We start from the raw sequence: 22,830 nt of genomic DNA on the forward strand, positions 1-22,830 counted from the left end.
AAATCACCCATCACAAAAAAGATAGAGGATAATATTTTAGAGGGAATGACACATAGGTTTTATATTTTATTGTTATTTGACTTTGTATTCGACTTTCAAAATAAACAAAAAAATGTTGTAAATTTAAATTATGTTTAAATCGTTTTGAAACAATATTTAGAGCTTAAAATATTATCCTCTATCTTTTTTGTAATGAGTGATTTAACTTTAAGATTACTTAAAAACATAGAAAAAACGATTCTGCGGAAATGCATTTTGTATATGTTGCGCGTGGGCTAGAAAGAGAAAACAAATAGTGCGCTGACATCCTCTTAATATTTATTAGTTTAGTTGGTATGTATAAATATAAAAATGCCTAAATATAATTTTTATAGTTTTGTTTTATTTCACGGAACATTACCCCCCCCCCCCTGTGGGAGCACGCCAATGTACGGGGCACTAGTGTTGTAATGCCTAGGGGTGGACAAATGGTAAGTCCACCCCTGATCATTGTATGTAATTATTTGTTTAGCTAAATCAATTTTATATTATTATTAGCCAATGCGTAATTATTATTATTTTTATTGTTATTAATTAACATCAGCTACAATGGCCATTAGTTACAATTTTTTTTTTTAGATTTTATTATACAGTTTGATTTTTTGTAAGAATGTAAGAATTTGTGTGGTGGTGTCTGCGTCTGGTCCGAGTGCTGCGTCTGTAATTATTATTGTCTGTTAGTATATTGCAATAGATGTTCGTCACAATACTTTAAGGACTACCTAATTTTACTATATTGTTAGTCACCGGAACAAATTTAACCGGAAACCTAAAATCTAATAAATGCATAGGTTTATAAAATATAATATTTCAATATGAAGAATAAATATCTCATGGAATTATTGAACTATTCCAAGTTCTAACTGCAGATAATAGATAAACGATGGCAGGGTAGGTAAAAATAAATTTCAATATAAATCTCTCAATGGGCTCCGACTAAATACAATTTCGTGTCAGAAATCACCCTTGTCCCTTAGAATTTAAGATTGAATCATTTTTTTACTATAAAACTTGTAAGCATACACAAAAAAACACACACCATTGTAAAATCAATACACCCATTGTTTCACTCAGAATCTAAAAGACTTAACGTGAAAGTATAAAATGAGCACTGCAGTTCTGCAGTGTATAATACGAATCGAAACACAAATCCTTGTTCAAATATTATAACTACGCGTATATATCATTAATAATGGTCTTGGAAAAATAAACGGGCCCGAAATCCTAACGATTGTTGATTAGAACACATACTGTGTACCCATCGTCTGGGAAATGTTTGAATTTTTCGAGTAAACTGATTTTGTATCGAACTTTGAGTTCATTTGCAATTAAACGTCTGGCCTGAAAAAGTGAAAACACCAAAATTCGAAATGGCCACCGCTAGTGACTTCGCAGAAGAAATTGTCATGATACATGTTGTTGAACGCGTCGATACATGGATTATGCCAATAGAAGATGAAGAACCACTAACACTAGAAGTCAAAGATTTTGAACCAATACTCGAGGACGATGAGGACGAAGATGCTATACTACAGGACATTATTTGATTATTTGGTGAACATGGCACGGTTGCCGAATGCATCGCGATCGAGGAAGGCAGCGGTGACGCATCAGGCTCCTTCAGCGGGATTACCGGCGCTTGGGTCAGCCAACGTACTGCAGCCGGCCGGCGATAGCGTGCAGGTGGAGCATGAAAAGGCAGACACACAATTCCGTCTGTGGAAGAAATGAGGGACACAACTACACTGAAATGGAAGACAGAACCGGGGACAACCACTGCAGCAGTTCCGAGCAAGACACGTGGTAAGACAAGGCGGTTTTTCGCCACCACGTGGAAGGGCGCAAAGCGCCTACTGCTGTGTGGTTGTTGCCGGAGAGCTTGAAGCCGGCAGTGTAGTACTCCCCTCCCCCCAGATGAAGAGACCTAGACAAGACGGCGGCGACGGGGGAGTGGTACGTGAAAGAGCACTTTACAGTGTCCGGCTGTAAGTCACCCTATACGTTTTCCGGCCACCCACAGAAAGACGAGATCGCAGTTGCCAGCGTCGTGCGCTCGCGGTTGACGACACGCGAGACCATCAAGACGACTCGGCGCGGAGTCGGCTGCTTCAGTCACACCAGGAGCGGTGGTCGACGACGGCGGCGGCGGTGGCTAGCTGTACCGGCGCGGGCAACGATACCGCCCCGACGGTACCACGACGAGGGCAGAGTGCATGAAGACGACTCGCAAAGGCGACGGCGGCGGATACTGCAAAACACAACGGGTGAGCGATACAGCTGAGCTAGGAACAAGGACGTCAGCATCGCCGGACTCGTGGGAACGGATAACGTTTCAGGGTACGGCGATGCGCGACTCCAGGACGGCCACCGGATGGTCGAGTCAGGGCGAAAATCACGTGGAGAGGATCAGGACCTTTGCAGCGCGGTCCGACGATCCACACCCATTTTTGCCCAGTGGCAATGGGTCGAGTCACGTCTCCGGTCGCCGACGGTTCCGTAGCACCAACCGTAGCTGCCTTTGCTCGCTCAGTGTTTTAGGTCTCCGTCGTCACGCATCAGTCGTCTTCAGCACCTGCACATCGTCGATGCGCACAACATCGCACTCTAGCCGCTCGCCGTCAAATCGTCTCATCGCTTCCGTGGCCGTCGCGGTCGGGACTTCACCCGCCGTCTTGATGGTCGTCACTCGCGAGCAAACGCGCTGGCGATTGCAATCGTCCACCTGCGGGATGTGCCGCGAGAACGTATAGAAGAGGTGACCAGTAGCCTTATTATTGCTTTATGCAAGCACCTCGCCATCACGTACCACTCCCCCTGCTTATTGTGTCTTGTCTGGTGTTTCCCATTAGGCCACTTTGAGCCATTTATTATATTTCAAAAATTATAAAAAATTATAAAAAAAAAAACGATAAAAATAATAAAAAAAAAAAATAAATAAAAATGTAAAAAAAGGCCACTTTGAGCCGTCAATCTATTTATTTTTTTGGTTGTACTTAATATAATAAATGTATTCCAAAATTAGATTTGTTGTTTGTTAATACACAATAATAATACCTATAAGAAAACATCAATTACAATATTAAATATTAAACATGGGAGCACGCCAATGTACGGAGCACTAGTGTTTAAATGCCTAGGGGCGGAAAAATGGTAAGTCCGCCCCTGATAAAGAACGTTAAAAATATATATACTTTCAATAGTTTGATATAAATTATGACGTTACTTTTAACAATATCCTAAGTAATGTGATATTTTATTTAGTACAATCATACAATTATCGTAAAGTACCTATAGGTACCTACTTACAATTTCAACTAGTCATAGTATTGATTATAAGATAAAACCAAATCAGATGACGAAAATAGTTTTGAAAACTAAAACATAGTTATATCTTATTCATGTATGAAAAGCAACTAGATGCTATAATAATGCATTTTTTACTAATTTAAGTTATATAAACTTAGAACTTTTGAAGTAGGGTCATTGGACCCCCCCCCCCCTTCTATCACGCCGTCCCATCTTGTATACTTGTATCCCCCATATTACCCATTGTATATATTATTACAGATTGTCTATATTCTTGTCTTATAATAAAAAAGAAAAAAGAAATAAATAAACTTAGAACTTAGTTATAAATTCGTAAAACTCATTTATTTATTTTCTTGTTTAAAATTTAAAAAAACTATTCTAACTATGTGGCTAATAATTGTATTGTTAAAATAAGAGTAAAAATATTATTTAATACAATTTTTGCATTAGATTAATTTATGTATGAATTAATTAAAAATAATATATAATATGTATCATATTATTGGTTCACTACAAAAATGGATTTAACTTATTAGAGTGCAAACGTTAAAAGTAGATATAATATACTATCAAAAATATTTTATATTTTTTCATACATAAGATAACCAAGAAATATCAAGGAACTGAGAAGGATTTTCATTAGAAGACATTTTGAAAACACAATATTAATTTTATTATTATTAGCAATCGGCTATAATCGTTTACAAGCTATTACCAAGCAGTAAAATATTCATGGACTTGGCGATATGATGAAATTATTGTTAATATAATATTAATTAATAATAATAATTATAATAGTTATAATAATAATAAATATTAAGTGTCAGACCATAGTAACATAATTTAATGAGTACCTATCAATTATTATTATTAGTAGTAGTAGTAGTGGTAGTAGTATAATTACTTAAGTACTACGTTTTAATAATATTAATATATTTATAAATGTATATAATTATAAGAGGGTCAAAATGTTACAACATTAGCAGTTTAAAATCTAACATAAGAAGGTAAATCAAAACAAATTCAATAGATTCGTCGTGAACTGTCTAAGAGCGTGGTGTAAAATATAAATACGTTTGATAATTTTATCCTGTCCGTGCGAGAAAAAAAAATTGAACCCAAAATGAGACGATTATTATAATAATTCTAATCTACAATCTAATCTATACTAATCTATAATTCTGTTTTGCTTACTGGAGAAATGTGATTGAACTGGGTATTTATTTATTTATTATTGTTAAATACGGGCTTGGCCCAAAGTACAGTAGTAGGTATTTACAAATAGTATGAGTTCTGCAGTAGAAGTGAAAAGGAACTATAGATTACAAAACCAGATCACAAAAGAAATGAAGGTTGGGTGTTGGTTAGACACATTAATCGGTCAATTGGATTATTCTGACTAATTAGTAGAGCGTTTAGAAATATCAAATGGAGCAATGTATTGAGAAAATGACTCGAAAATGGCAATTGTTTAGCGTATATTATATGAATTGCATTCGATGTGATTTAATATTTATTGAACAATTTATTGATATAATTGTGATTATGCTTAACATAATATATTAATATTAATAAAAATAATAGTAGTGTATTGTGTTACAATATTATGTTTGATAGTGTCAGACCACAAACATACAATATTATAAATAAATTTATATTGTAACCTGTTTTATGTCGCAATAACGATAGTATTAAAGAAATGTAAATTAATTTGGGTATGTTTTAAACTTGATAAAAATACCTGAAATAGGTATCCGATATATAATTTTAAATTATATCGTGTCCGAATCGTGTCTTCTTAACAAACGACTCTGTCGAAAGAAATTCACTATTTTTCGAACACGATTTTATAAAGCTCCTTTCACTACACGGTAACGTTCCGTTTGGACCTAATAATGTACCTATATTTAAGACTTTAAAAACATATTCTACGATACTATGGAAAATACTAATATACACGTTATTATAGTCAAATTGCAGCAGTAAATGTATACACACGTGACTATAATACGATACATTTATGACTAGAAAACAATATACTTGTTACCGCCGTTTGACGATGAAAATATAAAAAAAAATTTAATTTTAGTATCTACCATAATACGATCATATTGTGTATGATCAAGTACTAACATACCTACAGGCATAATTATTATTGATATAATGACCTGGACTAAACGATTACGATTATAATATTCATTGTCTAACGCTTGATAAATTACGTAAAAAATTATACATCACAAAAAGTAAAAAATAATATTATACATAAACTATTATTAATATTATACTCATTTGTACAACACGTCAGATGGTAATAATATAATTTGATCAGAACATTTTGTTTCATAAGACTTAAAATAATTATACAATATTTTGTTATTAACATTATAATAATAATATAATATAGTACCTACGACTATGTTCTATAATAAATAATTAATAACTGTATAATAATAATATTTTGTATTGTAATAAAAACGCACTAGAACTACGCCGTGTGTCAGCAGCACGCATAGTTTCCTAAAAATATGACCAGACATCATATCAGCACTACATTTACGCACGTCTCGTCTCGTCCACGGCTAATTATTATCATTATAATACTATTATCTCACACTGCTAAATTATGTGTCTACCGCGGGTTCGTCACCACGTCTACATACCTAAAACAAACCGCTTAAATCGCGGTCATCGTCCTACAACTACATCTGTTTCACACTCTATGACTACGTTACAATAATAATACTATTTATTAATAACACTAAATTTAGAGCACTAGCTGCTATATTATATTATAATATTATTGTACTACACTACGTACACGGTGGATCGCCACCTGTCGAGTCGCACACGACTCGTCTTCGTCTGTCGTCGTCGTCATATATTATTATTGACCGCGCGGTGGTAATGATATGATACGATTATTGTGATAATAGTCGTCGTATCCTACGGGACAAGCCATATCCGGTATACTTCCGGTGGCAGACGTCACCGACTGTTTATACTTATTTTATATGATAATTATTTTATTAATATTATAACATATTAATATTTATGCGACAGAAATAACCCGACTTGACGTCGCATTTCGGTTGGCCACGACTTTTGCGGCTGTTGATTTTTTATTGTTGTTGTTGTTGTTGTTGTTGTCGTCGTGGTCGGCCGGGTCAGACGAGCCATTCCAATCAGACGTGCGTGCCGCCGCCGCCCCCGCCGCTGCCGCTACCGCCTCCGTGCACAGCCGACGCGATTGCCACGATGCCCCGGTCGTCCGGTTCCGGATCTTCCGGTTTCATGGCCAATCTGATCCTCTGAAAGAGTCAACGGAAAGACAGATTTATTCGATTATCAATATTTATGACTAATATTATTATTGGTGTTGTTAATGCTACAACGTGAATTTAATTTTCAGAAGAAAAAAATCCGCTGACAAATAATACGTATGTTTTAAACATTTATTACTAAATAAGCATCTACTTCAAAATAATATAACGAAAAAATGACAATAACGGCTAATGCTATTGTGTGACGTTGAATTAATATCCGTACAAAATATAAATTTTAAAACTGAATACACCAAAAATATATTAAAAATAAAACAATATACATATACATATTATATAACAACAGAAAATAATTAATTACTAACTAAACAACATTAACCAATATAATTTCATTATCAATGAATCCTGTTTAGTATTTAGTATTTTCCGCGTGAAAATAATTAAATAACGAACCTGCATGAATGAACCCGGTGTCTTGCACACTTTGTAAATGAAGTAAGCAGGTATGCAACTGATCGAAGAAGCAGTCATCAACCATCCCAAATTAATGCTCCAATCCGGGTAAACGTACGAACCACCAGCCATCATGTCTTTGTATCCCAATATTGAGAACACAAAAATTATCTGAAAAATGTATATTATATAAGTACTTATTGTCTTATAAATATATAAGATATTTTATAAAATCGTTTTCTTTTTTTTTTTCAAAGTTAGATTTTAAGAATTAATTTTATTGTAATTTTATTCATAAAGAATACAAATATTATCTTAAAACCCAATTAATATAAGATAGATTAATATTCCAATAATATTTAATTTAAACTTTTTATTACACTTAAGATATTCGATTTTAAGAAACAAATAAATTATGCTTAACCTAATCACTTTTTTTATTCATGTTAAAAAAAAATGAATAGTAGGTATATGAATAATGAACAATAGTATATAGGGTACCTCTACATTGGATCAGATTTTTAAATACATAAATAGCTATAAATGTCAAGAAGTTATATCGAAATGCATTAATAATGTGTTAATGTATAAGTGTTAAAATTTCAACAACATCACACCAATTAATTATATAACTTTATCCATTGAAATAGGCAAGTCAGATTTTCTTAATAGTGACATTACTACTATATTATATTCAACTGATTCAATACCGAAATAAATCTATTTCAATAAAATGTTCACTTCTCTAGGAATCAAAAAATTAATTTTCGATTACTTTCTTTTATTTTTGTTGTAATTTACATACAAATTATCATTGAAAAAATTTGGTGTTTTGGAAAAACAGTCATTAATTAAAATTTAATAAATCAACCACGAGCCACTAAATCGTGTTTAAGGGACGATATTAACCCACTATCAAATGTTAAGTGAACGTTAATACAAGCCAATGCATTATATTATTGTAATAATAAATTTGTTAAGTCGATTTTAATAGTTAACCAATCCTAAAAGTAATCAGTCAAATTTATATTTAAGGAAAAATAACTTAAAAAATGTGAATTCCCAATAAATAACGATTTTTATCGGGAAAAATGTTCGTACAAAAAAATTTTCCAATAGTATACAATTTAATAAACCTGTCAACGAATTCATTATGAACTCGATGAACATCTTAATAACCGGACAGCCGAACATCTGTGAAGACGTGTTTGAAAATTAAAATTAACCGAATGAAAAATGTATTAACTTACTGTAGGTACCTACCATTAGAGTAACGGACTTACCAACAAGAACGCTGGACTTATGTAGCACCAACACAATCTCCAGAACATTCCAGGCCTGTGTCCTATCATCATTTCGATATCGTTTGCGAACCGGTCCACCCCATACACCCAACAGACAGCTGCTGCCTCGACAAACACAACGAACAGTATGGCGATTCCAGGTCCGAATACGTTCAGCAATGTGATCAAATAAACTCCACCCTGTAATGTATTATTAGTGTGATTATTCAAGTGTTAATATATTTTATACACGTTAACGACATATATATATATAAATTATAACTTAATTATAAATTAATGACGTTTACGCAAAACGTCCGAATTATATTTTGTACCACTGGAAGGTCACGATAACGCACATTAATCAGAAGCAACACTCTTGAAGAAAATTAACAGTTTTCTAATTATTGTTTTCAATTAAATTCCTTTTCAACTTTCGAGCTTAAATATTGAAACGATCTCAAGTAGGACCGACGCCGAAAATGAAATTCGTATTCAAACATGTTTTTATATGAGGCACGTCGATGATATTATAATCTTGTGAATTAAGAATTAATTATTATTAAATTTAACGGTTTACAGTGGATCTTAATTAAAACGGAATTCCGTCTCTAAAAACAAGTTTTCGGAAAAAACCACGGACTAAGAATCACCAAAATTAAATTTGTTCGGTTACTTACGCATCCGATTCGAACAATTATTATTTTATTCGTGTAATTTTACCATTAATACATTCACTTTGTTTTATACATCTTTATTTTCGGGACAATGATTTTCTACTTTGAAATGTATAATAGATAGGTCGGTACTAAAATGCCCCCAAATTATCAATGTTTAAGTGTTTGATTTGTAAAATGAAATACTGAAATCGAATAGGAGAACCTATACAGTGAAATAACTTACAGCTAATTGTAATTCTATTGTAGACAGTAGATTAGATATTTTTAATAGGTAGATACGTCAAAGTTAAAAAATACGTTGCTACATAATAATATCTTTTTGCAACAATAAATTATTATTGGCACCTTGAGTTCAAACATTCGAAATAAAATAATATGTACAAGTACATAATATAATATCGTGTCATTTTGCAATATATTTTAGAAAAACAGCAAAACTAAATGTCCATATAAAACAATTTTTTCTAAGAACGTTTGAAAAAAATAAAAACAATAAACGTCATTTGGAATATTTTATGACGTCGACAACAATCTAAAAAATAACTTCAGACACACATTCTCACGGTCACCGTGAAATTTGTAACTGTTTTTTTTTCGGGTGAAAGAATATCATAATAATATTATACGAGTACCTACATCGATATCGGTAAATTATTATACTTTGTCATTATTATTTTCCCCGTCGCCCCCCCCCCCCCTCACTCCCACGACCAGACCACTACGACCGGTTAATATCCGATAATATAATATGACGTATACCGCAGCCGTGTTCAATATAAACGTTTTATAATAAAATAATAATATATTGTATTCGTTGAGCACTCGCAGTATATGGCATCGATGGCAAATCACGCGCGTCCTGCAATCCCCCCTCCTGCAGCAGTTTGAGTCCTTTCGCATATTATACGTTACACACTCGGGGACGGTGTGCATGTATGACTGTGCTCAACACCGTCGTATTATATATATTATTATTATATTAAGCATTCAGCAGGAGTGTATATGTCTAATGCCGGCCATTAGCGAATCGGTCGAGTACGCGCGCGTTCGGTGGAAATTAATGACCGGCCGCCACTAACTTTTGACCTATCAAATTGGATTCAACGAGCCCCCCCGATCTCTCGGCGGCGGCCGCGAGATACACGACATTCGTTTTATTGCTCTCGCCACTTCTCCGTTAAAAGCATTCCCAAAGTCTGGCTAGCGTATAATGACGCGTACGGCGGGCAGTGCAGCGCCTCCCACTCCCCCCCCCCCTCCTCCTCGGCCCCGCCGGACACGGATTCGCCGATAGAATAAACGGACGATTAGAGCGGCGGCAAAAGGTTTTTCGGACGGGATCGCGCCATGTATATCGTAGGTATATATAACGTACGATATCGATATACTATTACTATTTTGTTGCATCCGATCGAACAACACCTTTTTAAAACACCAATATAACGATAATTGACGACTGCCGTGGATTTCCCCGGGGGGCTGTCCCCACCGATGTGGTCTGCACGGGGCAAACACTTACGCGTCAAAACTGAAAACCCGAAATCCTTCGAGACGGGTGTAAATAAGTAATCCTTGAAATCGCCCCGAGACCCGCGATGGTGTATATCTATATTATATAGTGCACAGGGTATATAGTGTATGATGGGTACCTATACCGGTTAAAGGTAAACAGTAAGACGAATAATCAATATAAGGTTACCGTATATTGATAAAAGCTCATAAATGTACAATAGAATACGTTTCTGTCGTCGTCGTTTCTCGAGTATTTAAATGTATTTTCATGCCAAGACCTCTTATACGGCAGAAACGCCACCGTAAGTACGAAAAGAGGAGAACTTCATAAAACGTTTCAAACGATGGCGTAACGTGTTAGCATAGCTTTGGATTGAATCCAGAATCCCGTGTAAATTTTCATTTTTATGTGTACAACATAAATATTGTTGTAAAATATTTTTGATTGTTTATTTATTTAATAATATTATGTACACCTCTAAAAACAAACACTTATCTTAAATATCATTCGATAATATATATTGTCTATTGATATAAATATTATTCATTTGTTTGGGGGACGGAGTGGCCGAGCGGACTAAGGCATCGGCCGCGACGCAGCCGACCCGGGTTCGATCCTCGGTCATGGGCGGCATTTTTCTTCGGACAAGTCACGGTGTCCGGAGAACAAGTGCCGCCATACCCCACCCGGGCATGGCAGATACCTACGGGTGCCCAAATCAAAAATTCTGCCAAAATTAACACACACGTGTTCCTCCCCCAACCGACATAAAAACCTACAAAACAAAAATAGCTAATGGCCTTAGTGGCCGAGCTCAAGATCAATTTAAAAAAAATATTCATTTGTTCATGACATTTGGTAAAGTTTTTTTTTATTTTTATTAAAATAAGTTATTATTAATAACAAACAAATTGCATTGGACGTGTTTATGTATAGTAGGAATGCAGTCAATATGAGTCTAACGAAAATACATTAAATTAAATAAAACGATTTATCGGTGAATCATATAATAAAAATATATAAAATTATAATAATATACTTATACTATATAAGACCAAATTAACTATTATAAGCTCAAAATTCATTAAAGCTTATTGCGACCAATGTGTACATACGAATAATATACGATTAACGGGTATTATATGTGATAAATTTGCCATGACCAAATGTGTATGACCATTTGTGATACATTCGTATAATGACTTACTAATTAATGTATTTTTTTTTGTCGATTTTATCATCGTATATTTAATATAATGCTTTATAAAGTTAAAACATCAAACATTGTATCTGTAATAAAATACACACTTTTATAGTTTACCTATTATATTCGATTTAAATTAACTACACTAAACTACCCCTTTATTGTTTGCCTTACTAAATCCTTTTTTCCAAATGGTCAATTAACGGTCGGTCCGTGTGAAATTGACCGATAATAAATAAGGACAACCCATTGTTAATTGTTTTCCTCTATAGAGTTCTTTGTTTAATAATAAATTCTGCAATAATATTATATATTATGAAAATAATTTTTCATTGAATTTAATCATAGAAAGTACTTTTATCAAGCTAAGTGTCGTCAACGGGTGGCTTCTTACTCAAAATGTCTATTCATTGTAATACTCTTATCATATAAGCTTATTGTCCATACAAATGTATAGATTGTTTATTTCAAATAAAAAAAAAATAAAAAAGATAGCACTTAAGAATCTAATGAATATATTGTATTAATCATTGTTTGCGTAAAGTGTAAATTTTAATGTTTTAACGTAAGATAAGACAATATTATTATAATATTACGCGTTTTATAAAAATTAATTCACAAGACTGAAAATTATAAATATATAGTCCCTAAGTATATTATATTAAATGTAATAAGAATGCGACAATACGTTTCAGATAAACTAACATTCAATTATAAATCATTTACAAACATTTCTAACTTAACATTTTTTTACGGAAATCAAAAACAGCTCACCTAACATTTTAAAAAAGTACGGTTAAAATCAAATCAGCATTTAAATACCTAGATATAATGTAAAAGTAGTCAGTATTGTGTAAGATAATTAAAACATAAGTTATTATCAATTTAAAATATAGTTTTATACTAGGTAGTACAGTACTACAGTTGTAACTTGTAGTACATACATAATATATTTCATTATAATAATATTATTATTAATGGAAAAGATTTTCAAAGTTTATGAAGTTATATTTAAAATGGCTAGCACGAGGAAATATTCTATTTGATCAAACAATAATCGAACATTAATTAACTTAGCCACTCAGGCACCACGTAAAGTTTTTTTTCTAAATTGGTTGAATAGCCAAATGTCATATTGTTTGGCGTTTGCTGACAATAAACAATTTCATTTTAGTAAACTAGTGGTTTGCTGATAAACACTGTACTGTTAATTTAGAATCATTTAATTGTGATTTGGTAGACAATTTATAGTCTATTAAGTGTTTGGAAAAAAAATAAAACAAAAATAAATTAAATATTTTAGTACAAAATCATTCATTATATTTGGCTTAGTTAAAATTAACATAGATTTAAAATCAGTTAATTGTTTTTGATTCTTATCTGAGATTATAATATGTATAATGATAAAATGCGTAATATTTGAATAATATTATAATTCAAACCCACTACGTCGTAGTCATCTATGTACGCTCAATAAAACATATTCCGCGAAAAATACGAATAAACTGAAAATTAAAAAATAGCTACGAGATAAAAAATAATACAGTTAGTCGTATTTAAAAGACTTTAAACAAGAATCTTTCATCAACTCGTAAAATCAAAATAAACTATTTAGTATTTATTAACAATTTGTGAAATTGTAGCTTTGATAGTCTTCAAATTATGTAAAATAATGTAAAATACACGGTTTATTGAAATATACATTTAAGTAACTTAAATGTCAACTGTTGACAACAGACTTATTCATAAATATCATTAAATTCCCGTCGAATGTTTTTAACGAGCAACGATAATCCGTATATTATTATAATTTATAATATCATTATTAAATATTAATATTATGATAACTACAGGTTAAAAAAAAAACCAATCAATTACCTACTGATAAGGTATTTGTTTGGCGTTGTTATTTTTTATTGGCACCTAATAAGCCAATTCAATGTTCAAAATGTAACGTTTTGTGAAAACATGGAAAAGGTAACAGCTTATCATTTTTGGTAATTTAAAAACATGACTGAGTTCATGTAGTGGTTTTCAAAACATTCTTACCCGAATATAATTTAATTTAAACTTTGAGAACTGTATATTTCTTTTGACTCTCACCAAATTACGAATGATAAAGTAAGAGATGTTTTTCAAATGGAAAGAGTTTTTTTTTTGTAACACTTTTTTTTCAAGACGAAAATATATATTATATTATACAGACATCATCCTATATAGTATCAAAAATACACATAATAATATTAGTATTTCAGTATTTCTAAGCTGTTAGCTCACTACGAAGACAAATATTCATATTATAATATTAATGTGTACTGTAAATAAAATTAAGTACGAAAGCTATGTAACGATAACTTTTTATTTATGTAAGTAAATTTATATAATTCATAAGTATAAAATATAACATAAAAATAGTGTTTCTTACGTATGTAGTAGTTGGCAATGATAGTATATAAATCACTGCTACTAAACCAGCAACAAACAATTCTCTGTGTCGCTTTAATACATTCGGATATTCGTCACAGAGACCGGTTATGATTGCCTCCAAACCACCGAATGTACTGTCCAAACCTATATCCAAATAAATATTATATACCAGTCAGTCTATACTTGAACATAAAAGTACACAATGTTCGTAATAATTTTTGTAATTTTTAAAAAAAGTATTAAATATTAATAGAATTTATACCGAATGAAATAAATCACGAAGTTCAACAAAATTCATAAAAATTAAAACTGACTAACACACACACACACACATCATTAACAGGAACAAAATACTAAATTTAAAATCATAATACCTAATGTGATGAGTAACAAAAAGAATATTAGGGCCCACATGACTGAACCGGTCATCATGGCGATTGCTTCCGGGTACACGATGAATACCAAACCCGGTCCTGTAAGTCAAAAGAAATTAAGTAAACAATATATGTTATAGACTTAACATCCCGAGACTTACCTTCGGTTCCCACTTCGGATATACTCTTGTTTTGTACGTGTGCCATGTAACCGAGCATGGTGAATATGACAAACCCGGCAAGGAAACTGGTGAGAAAGTTTATCGAACTGGTGAGTATGGCGTCCCAATAACAGTTGTTGTTGAACTTGTTGTAGCTGGACAGGGCGAGGAGAGTACCGAATCCCGGACCCAGCGAGAAGAAGACTTGAGACGCCGCGTCTATCCACACCTGATGAAAATGAGGATGAAAAAAAAGAAAAACCCTCTTTGCGCTTTATAATTAATATTATTTCGCACCTTCGTGTTAACTAGCTTGTGCCACTGCGGCGTCAGATAGTATCGTATGCCCTCGCCGGCGCCTGGTAACGAGATACCTTGGAACAGCAACATGAACAATACAACGTACGGGGCGAGAGACGTGACCCATACAGCCTGAACAAAGAAAAGAAAACACAGTCATTCATCGACATAATCACCTATGCATTATACACATATATATTGATATAGTACGAATATAAAGTACACGCTATAGTGAATACATAATATTACTATAGTTCATTATGTGTCTTCCGCGACCGATTCGTCATAGGTAGGTATAGTTGGCGTGGGTGGTCATGTACTTTATCGGCCGTAGCGATAATATACGCTGTGGTGTCCGACTACGTATTTAATCAAAAGTCTGCTGACCGATCCAGCCCGTCGAGGAAAATAAAGAGGGAAAAATCACAACGGTTCAATCTATAATTCATTAGACGTCAAAGAGATAAAAACACGAGTAATAAAGGGAGTAGTAGATGCGAAACGGCGTTCAGTCACACTGCACTCTCTCTCTCTAGCCGGTCAGTCTCGACCGTATATAAGGGGCAGATGATTTTAAAAACAGTGAGCATTATATACGATAACGCATTCCTTTTCGTCCCCACGCCATACCGTATTATACACACCATATACCTCTACACGTACCATACACTTATCGGTAATGAACCGAGCTCGCTGCATATATAATAACACAAGTCCTTCGCCGACTACTTAGGCTGATTGACTGCGCGCCACGCTCGCGCCAACATATTATTACACTTAGTATTTTTTTTCCATTTCTCTTCTTTTCTTCTTTTTAACTTCGCAACTAATAAACTATATAGTACAGGTACGTAATGTATACGCACCAATATACGGTATATACATACAAGACCACAAATCGTGTGGTGACCGCGGGATCACCAGTCGTTTGTATCTGTGTCCACGCGGGCGTTTGGGTGAAACATTTTTAAACGACAACACCATAATAATATACAATATACTTACCATACCCGTACTTCTCACTCCCTTCCACAGAGAGAAATACACCAATAGGAACACGGCCAACAAGCACAACGCCAACGACCACTTTATCGGACCGATTCTATCCAACCCATCGGCTCTGTGTTGTTCCAAAACGCTCCTCCTGCAAATAGTTTTCACACGTCATACACTATGTATATAATATATACCTATAATTATAAAATAGATACACGCGAAAGGTGATAATTCCACCCATTCGTGGACGTGCGCATGCCGCATAGTACATGTTATTTAAAATGTCACGTTTAAAATTCAACATTATTACAACGATAATTGTTATTAATAAAAGTAAATTAGGTTACTCGAAAAATTCTTTAGCTGGACTCGTCGAAACGTTGGTTAATGCCGATAAATTGGTCACCGGAGTGCAGTTCAACGTGTTCCACGGGTTGTCGCAACTGGTCCAGGGCAGTTCAGATCTCATCGACGAAAACAGATAATATAGCGCCCAACTGATCACCGTGTTATAATACATGCCCATATACATATCGATTAGGCAAATTGCATATCCAACACCTGACAAAGAAATAACATCAGTATAATATTGTTCAGCAATAATAAATAATACGTATTTTCCGCATGTCGAGTTTCTGAAAACCAATACCTACTTTAGAAAATTAAAATATTTCATTTCTTGTCTTAATCGAACAAAACCAAAACCATTGTTTCGGTATTTTTTTTTTTTGGTAACCCCAATAATATGATTAAAATTTTTAAAAATAATTTCGAACAAATAATTAAAATTACACAATTATAATACTTATTATGTGTGCTAGTAATAAATTAATGACTAGCTGACTTTAATCGTTTATACAACTGTACAACCATCGTATATTTATGATCTAATTCATTGCCGTATTTATGTAGAACCATGACGTGTCGATAGTTAATAATTGTTTGTGTCGGTTTTATTTATTTAAAATACAGAAACATTACAAACATATTGAATAAATCACAACAAACCCTATACCTATAGTTTCAAATTAAATCTTCAGTAAAATGTAATGATAATATATTTCGCAAAATAGTGTCAATAATAAATCATAACCGGAAGGGATATTATAATTTATAATAGACTATGCGCCTGTACATATTATATTATACACGCCGTATACGATGTATGAAATTATTAGATTAATTTATAAAGAAATCAAATCTATCCCAATTTATTATTATTATAAGCATATTATAAAATAGTGTCACTGGAAAAGTAAAATATGATCAGAGTTAAATGTTCGCCCCCCTCACCACGGCCAATGCCGAATTTACCGCGATGGTTTCAAATGTGATTCGATTTAACCGCTTCCATAGCTAAAATAAAACTTAACACTATGAAAAAAATGAAAACGTTTCATACTCCCCCGCCCAATATTTTACTTAATGTCACGCGGAATGGTGGAATTAAAATACTGAGTCGCGACGTATAAAGCTGAGAAAAGGAACGATTTCACACGCGTTTTCCCCGCTGTATACCTATACATACATACTGGAGTTGTAGTGCCTGCGCTTAATAATATTCCGTGTAATCAATAAGTATTAAATGTTATTTACATTTTCGAAAATGACTGCTGTATAGAACGATATACGTTTCAAAGTGTATATATTGAAATGACGGTTTGTGTATAATGATATGAAATCCAACGTTAAATGTGAGACCGACTGTGCTAATAGTTCACATGCGCGACGACGAAGTTGTACAGTATAGTTGCAGTGTGCGGCGAAATTCAATTTTGATTGATTTTTCGAACAATGTTTCAAATTGACATCTTCAGCCGGCCGATATAGCTGCCTCGCCGTATTCGTTGTAAGGGACTTGTTTGTGAATAGTGTCATTAATTGCAAATACTTATTAGGTAAACACAAGAGATACGGCCGCCTTCGCTATAGTATCGAATTAATAGTTAGTGATGAATATAATATGCGACGCGCGTTCGAAAATATGACTTAAAGATTGAATTACGGGCCTAAATGGTGTATCGTCAGTTGACTAATTTCGCGACATTTATTCGATTCCAGATTTTAAACAAAACGCTACAACTCGAGAACGAATGTTTCCTCTTAAATTTATCAGACATTAATATTAAAATGTATTTAGAAAGTTCAAACTAACATACTGAAATATAAAACAAACGTGATTATTACATTGAAATATAAAATTAAAGAAAACACTCAAGTTTTTCACTGTCCATATTTACACTTTAATGAAATATAAAAAATAATATAATATATATTTTAAGAAAAATACCATTAATTACTAATATATTCAGAATTTCAATGTTTTTTTTTGTTTTTATTAAAATGTTAAATACTTTTTGAAAATATGATCAGGGTTAAAACAAATATTAAAAAATATCAACATTCTTCACAAGTTTAAATCACTCGAAAATGTTTCGTTATTTTCAATACAACGTTAATTTTGAATTTCACGGTAACACTTACTATACAGTATTTAAAACTATTACCTAGAAATTATGGTTTTAAATGTTAAAACAAACAATTACTTATTTGAACTGACTTAGTAACAAATTCAAACGTTCTGAAAATGTCATTGTAATATGTTAACTTTGAATAGTGTATTACTATATAACTAAACACTTAAACCCAAATGCTGTACACAGTATACCACCTAATATACTTTTATACAGTTTGATCTATTTATTTAAAGAGATTTTTAGTACCATTTGTCTTTTTTAAACCTAAAATATTTAATAACAGGTGAACTGGAAAAAACCCAACAAAACTCTAAAAATCTAAGATAGATTAGAATTAAAACTAATTTTATTCAACACTCACCTTTTTTATATCAAATTAAAAAGAAGCCAAACAATATTGATGGAAATATCATATTATAATAATTATTAATAAATCCACATAATATACACAAATAACTGTTATTATTAAATTTTAATACAAAAATTAATTAATTTAATCAATATAAAGTAAGGGGCTGGTGGACAAAAGCTTATTGTATCAATTAGTATTATACATTTAAAAGCAATCAATAATAATCTCGAATTAAAAATGTAATTAATATCTGTAAAAATAATAAACAGTCGTATGTTATTACTGTGAATAACAATCTATATGAACAATTATGCTTTATGTAAAATAATTCATTATTTCACCTAATCGTCGTAGTGTATATTATGTAGTAAAATACCTGTGGACTGTGCGTTTGAATACAAAATACAAAAGGAAGTCCGAGAAACAAAATTATGAAATTCAACACCAAACACAATTATTATAATGGTATTATAACTTAGAACAGTTGACAATCTATGTACCAAATTGTTTAAGAATCAAAATAATAAATAAAATGTAAATAACTTAAGTATATAGGATTATATACTATTTACTAAATGATTTAATACCGTTATATTCTTTTAATTAACTTTTGATTAAATATTTCATTTTTTAATTTAAATGGAATAGTTATAAACTAAAAATAATAATTATATGTTTACAAGTATATTCACGTGCAGATTTAACCCCGAATTAAACTAACAGCATTTCTAAAACACTGATATTACTTATTACTATGGATAGTGCGTAATCCTTATAGTGATTTTATGGAGTCATTATGAAGGGTTTAGAAGGGTATAAAATGGATTACGCAACACCTGCTGAATGGGTAAGAAAACTTAAAACAACAGATGCCGCAAGACTACATAAATCGGACCACGGATCTTGAATTAAATTGTTCCGAATAATATAGATAAGCTATTCCTAATAATTATAGCTTATCTGCCACACGTCATAAACCACGATTTACTTGGTCTGAAAAAATTATATTCTCGTGCAAAATAGAGGAAAACTTACTTATTACAGTATTCCTTTATAGAAAAAACTGTATTATGATAATTACCAAATAAAAAAAATAAAAACGTTTTTTTGGATTCATATCTTTTCAATAAATAATTGAGTGTATATTATCCAGTGAATAAATAAGATATCAAAAGCTTGATACATTTTATGATATATCATTATGAGCTCAAAACTTTGTAACATTCTTAAGGATAAAAAGGTTTTTGTAGTTTTAAACTGCATAATTTTCAAAAAGTTTTCTGCAGGATATGGGTGTGCCACTGTTACTAGGACAGATGTCTTTAAATTTGAAAGCGATGATAAATCATTTCATCTGAAAAATGATTCTGATCATACCTCACTGATTATTAGAAAAATAGTCAAGTTTTTTTTTAAAGAACTGGTATTGCTTAGGTGCCTATATTACATTCGTCATTTGTGTCTTGTTATTTTTTCAATATTTTTTCATACACTATTAAAATACCTAAAAGTTAACTTTTTTAAGTACATATAGGTACTTATAATAATGTATACATGACTTAGGTTAACGAAATAGGAACGAAATAAGAATAGTGTAAAATGTTTTACGCTTTGTATTGACTGTATAAGTGTCTATCTGAACACTTTAAGAGTAAACCATTTTTTTTTAATGTTCATTTTAACTATAATTACTTGACGTCATATAATTTTGTTATGGCCGGTATTGGCTGCAGTAAAAAAGTATTTAACAAAAATATATTGTGCGTGGGAATACCGGTCTTTTTTTACGTTGTTTTATACTTTGATTTTTATGAACAAGTTTTGTTTTAACCCAACAATTATGTACTAATATAGTACCGTTACCAATGGATTTCTTCCTCAATCCGACATTCATGTAATTTTATTTTTGTAATATCATATTTACTTATTGTAATAGTTTTGTACAGATAAACTGCACTATAAAAAAGTTTTCTCACCGGACGCGAAATTAAGGGTTAAAATCTCAATTTTTTAATTACCTAATTATAACACCACGTAAATCGTTATACAGAATAATTATATCAAAGCGTTGTTACGAGCTTGTATATTTTTACATTTGGAAAACGATTTTAATTTAGATTAGGCGATATAAGAAAAAACATAATTAAATAATTAAAAAGAAATACAAACGCTGCAGGCTTTTACATATTAATATTATTTAAAGAACTTAATATACAAATATTGTTGTTTAAACGTTAAAATATGTTTAGAGAGAAATAATCATCAATTGGTTTAAAAGCCAGACTGACGCGGCGGCCCTTAGTTTATCCTATCAAAACGACAAAGTAAATTAACGCTAAAACTGTTTTAACACGTCCGTAAAGTTTTTTTGAAATCCGATTGTCATTATATTATACCATACGTCGTAGCCCGTAGGTATAGAAATAATATATTTTTCTCGGTGCAGCAAATATCATAAATCGCTCCGATACGGTTCGCTAACGGCGAAAGGCAAAAATTGATGATCCGAATAAAATCGGCAAAAACCCATATACGCGACTATACGACAATTTTTTTTCCCCCGACCTCTCATTATTGGCCAAATCATTACTTTGTCTCGTGCCACCGACAACGCACGTTTGCGCCTCTGCAGCCTACGGTGCAGCACAGCAAAAATTACGTACGGGCACGTAGCAGAGCACACGACGGTATAATGATGCGAGAGAATGGCGAGTATACACGAAAACAAAATTTATTGCAATAAAACAAACCCGATTTTTTTTTTTTTTTTTGGAGAATCAAGAGGGGTTGTCAACTAGCTGTGTTTACAATGACAGCCGCGATTGCGCATTATAATATTATGGCCCAAACTGTTTGCTGCTGTTTAATTATAATAATATATTATTATATTTTCGTCCGTTTCACCGAATATCGTTTTGACTATAACGTTAAGCGCCATCGTGGCTTAAGTGATGGTGTGTAAATATTTGTCGTGAGGGTAGCAGCAGCAGTCGATCGCGGCGACGGTCACGACGACGGTCATAATATACAAAACAGTTGTTATAGAGCGAACGTCAATATTGACAATGGCAAATTGCTTAAGGCCAGAGACCGCGTGGTCCTACATCATGGTTCGGTTTTTTTATTCTCATCGTGTAGCTATTATAGCAAAAATTCAAAACAACGACAATTTTTTTATGTCTTAATCACATGTCGTGTGACATGTAACATTATCCCCGTCCACAGTTCGACCTACTCGTGCGTTAATTCCACCCGAAGAGCACTACACAATAAAAATAAAAACGTTTAAATAAGTCGATAATATCGATTAAATTGCAGTATATAATATTATAATTATTTATATTTTATATTGCTTATACTGGACTGCTCCCTCTACAGTTAAATAAATTATAATAATTATTATTGTAAATCATTTTCTCAACTGCACTACGCGACTTCGATAAAGGCGAAGACAATTCTGATAATATTATTGTAGACAAACATAATGTCGATTACGATTTAAATAATTAGGTATATACGCCTGTTACTCTATTATCTAGTAAATAAGTTAAATATGTATACCTAATTATAAATAATTACTTTTATTCGTAAAGCAGATTTTTTTGACAAAGCAAATCTTTACCTATATTTTTGTTTTGATTGCCTAGATGTATTAAACATATTTAAACCATTAATCGTAACAACCAACGGAGATGAACTTTTGTTATTTATCTATTTAAATCTATTTATTTGTCTATTTAAATGAATAATATCGATCAAAATTCCAGACAACAATAGAATAAAATGTAAGCTAGTCAGTAAAATTTACTGTAGACATATTATGTATTTATGTGTTAGACTATTTAATATTAAAAATATACAACTACAACTAATCATAATGAACAACTCGTATAAAATATCACTGCGTAAGCCATACTAAAAAAACCAAGATTTTAAGATCATTGAATTGTCAATAACAACCAATGCTAAGATTAATAT

General features: G+C 32.2%; 1 protein-coding gene across 1 annotated transcript in view; it reads right to left on the bottom strand.

The window, feature by feature from the left end:
* Positions 1–3,995: 3,995 nt before the first annotated feature.
* Positions 3,996–22,830, bottom strand: part of LOC132941186 (sodium-dependent serotonin transporter) — a 31,623-nt gene continuing 12,788 nt past the window's right edge. The window contains exons 4-12 of the mRNA XM_061009124.1: positions 16,371–16,584; positions 16,033–16,171; positions 15,025–15,159; positions 14,728–14,956; positions 14,567–14,665; positions 14,191–14,336; positions 8,369–8,569; positions 7,086–7,256; positions 3,996–6,659 (exon numbers count right to left, since the gene is read on the bottom strand). Of these exons, the coding sequence (XP_060865107.1) occupies positions 6,534–6,659; positions 7,086–7,256; positions 8,369–8,569; positions 14,191–14,336; positions 14,567–14,665; positions 14,728–14,956; positions 15,025–15,159; positions 16,033–16,171; positions 16,371–16,584 (1,460 nt within the window). The 3' untranslated portion in view covers positions 3,996–6,533. The remainder of the gene's footprint in view (positions 6,660–7,085; positions 7,257–8,368; positions 8,570–14,190; positions 14,337–14,566; positions 14,666–14,727; positions 14,957–15,024; positions 15,160–16,032; positions 16,172–16,370; positions 16,585–22,830) is intronic.

The sequence above is a fragment of the Metopolophium dirhodum genome, chromosome 3, assembly GCF_019925205.1.
Source record: "Metopolophium dirhodum isolate CAU chromosome 3, ASM1992520v1, whole genome shotgun sequence".
Classification (NCBI taxonomy): domain Eukaryota; kingdom Metazoa; phylum Arthropoda; class Insecta; order Hemiptera; family Aphididae; genus Metopolophium; species Metopolophium dirhodum.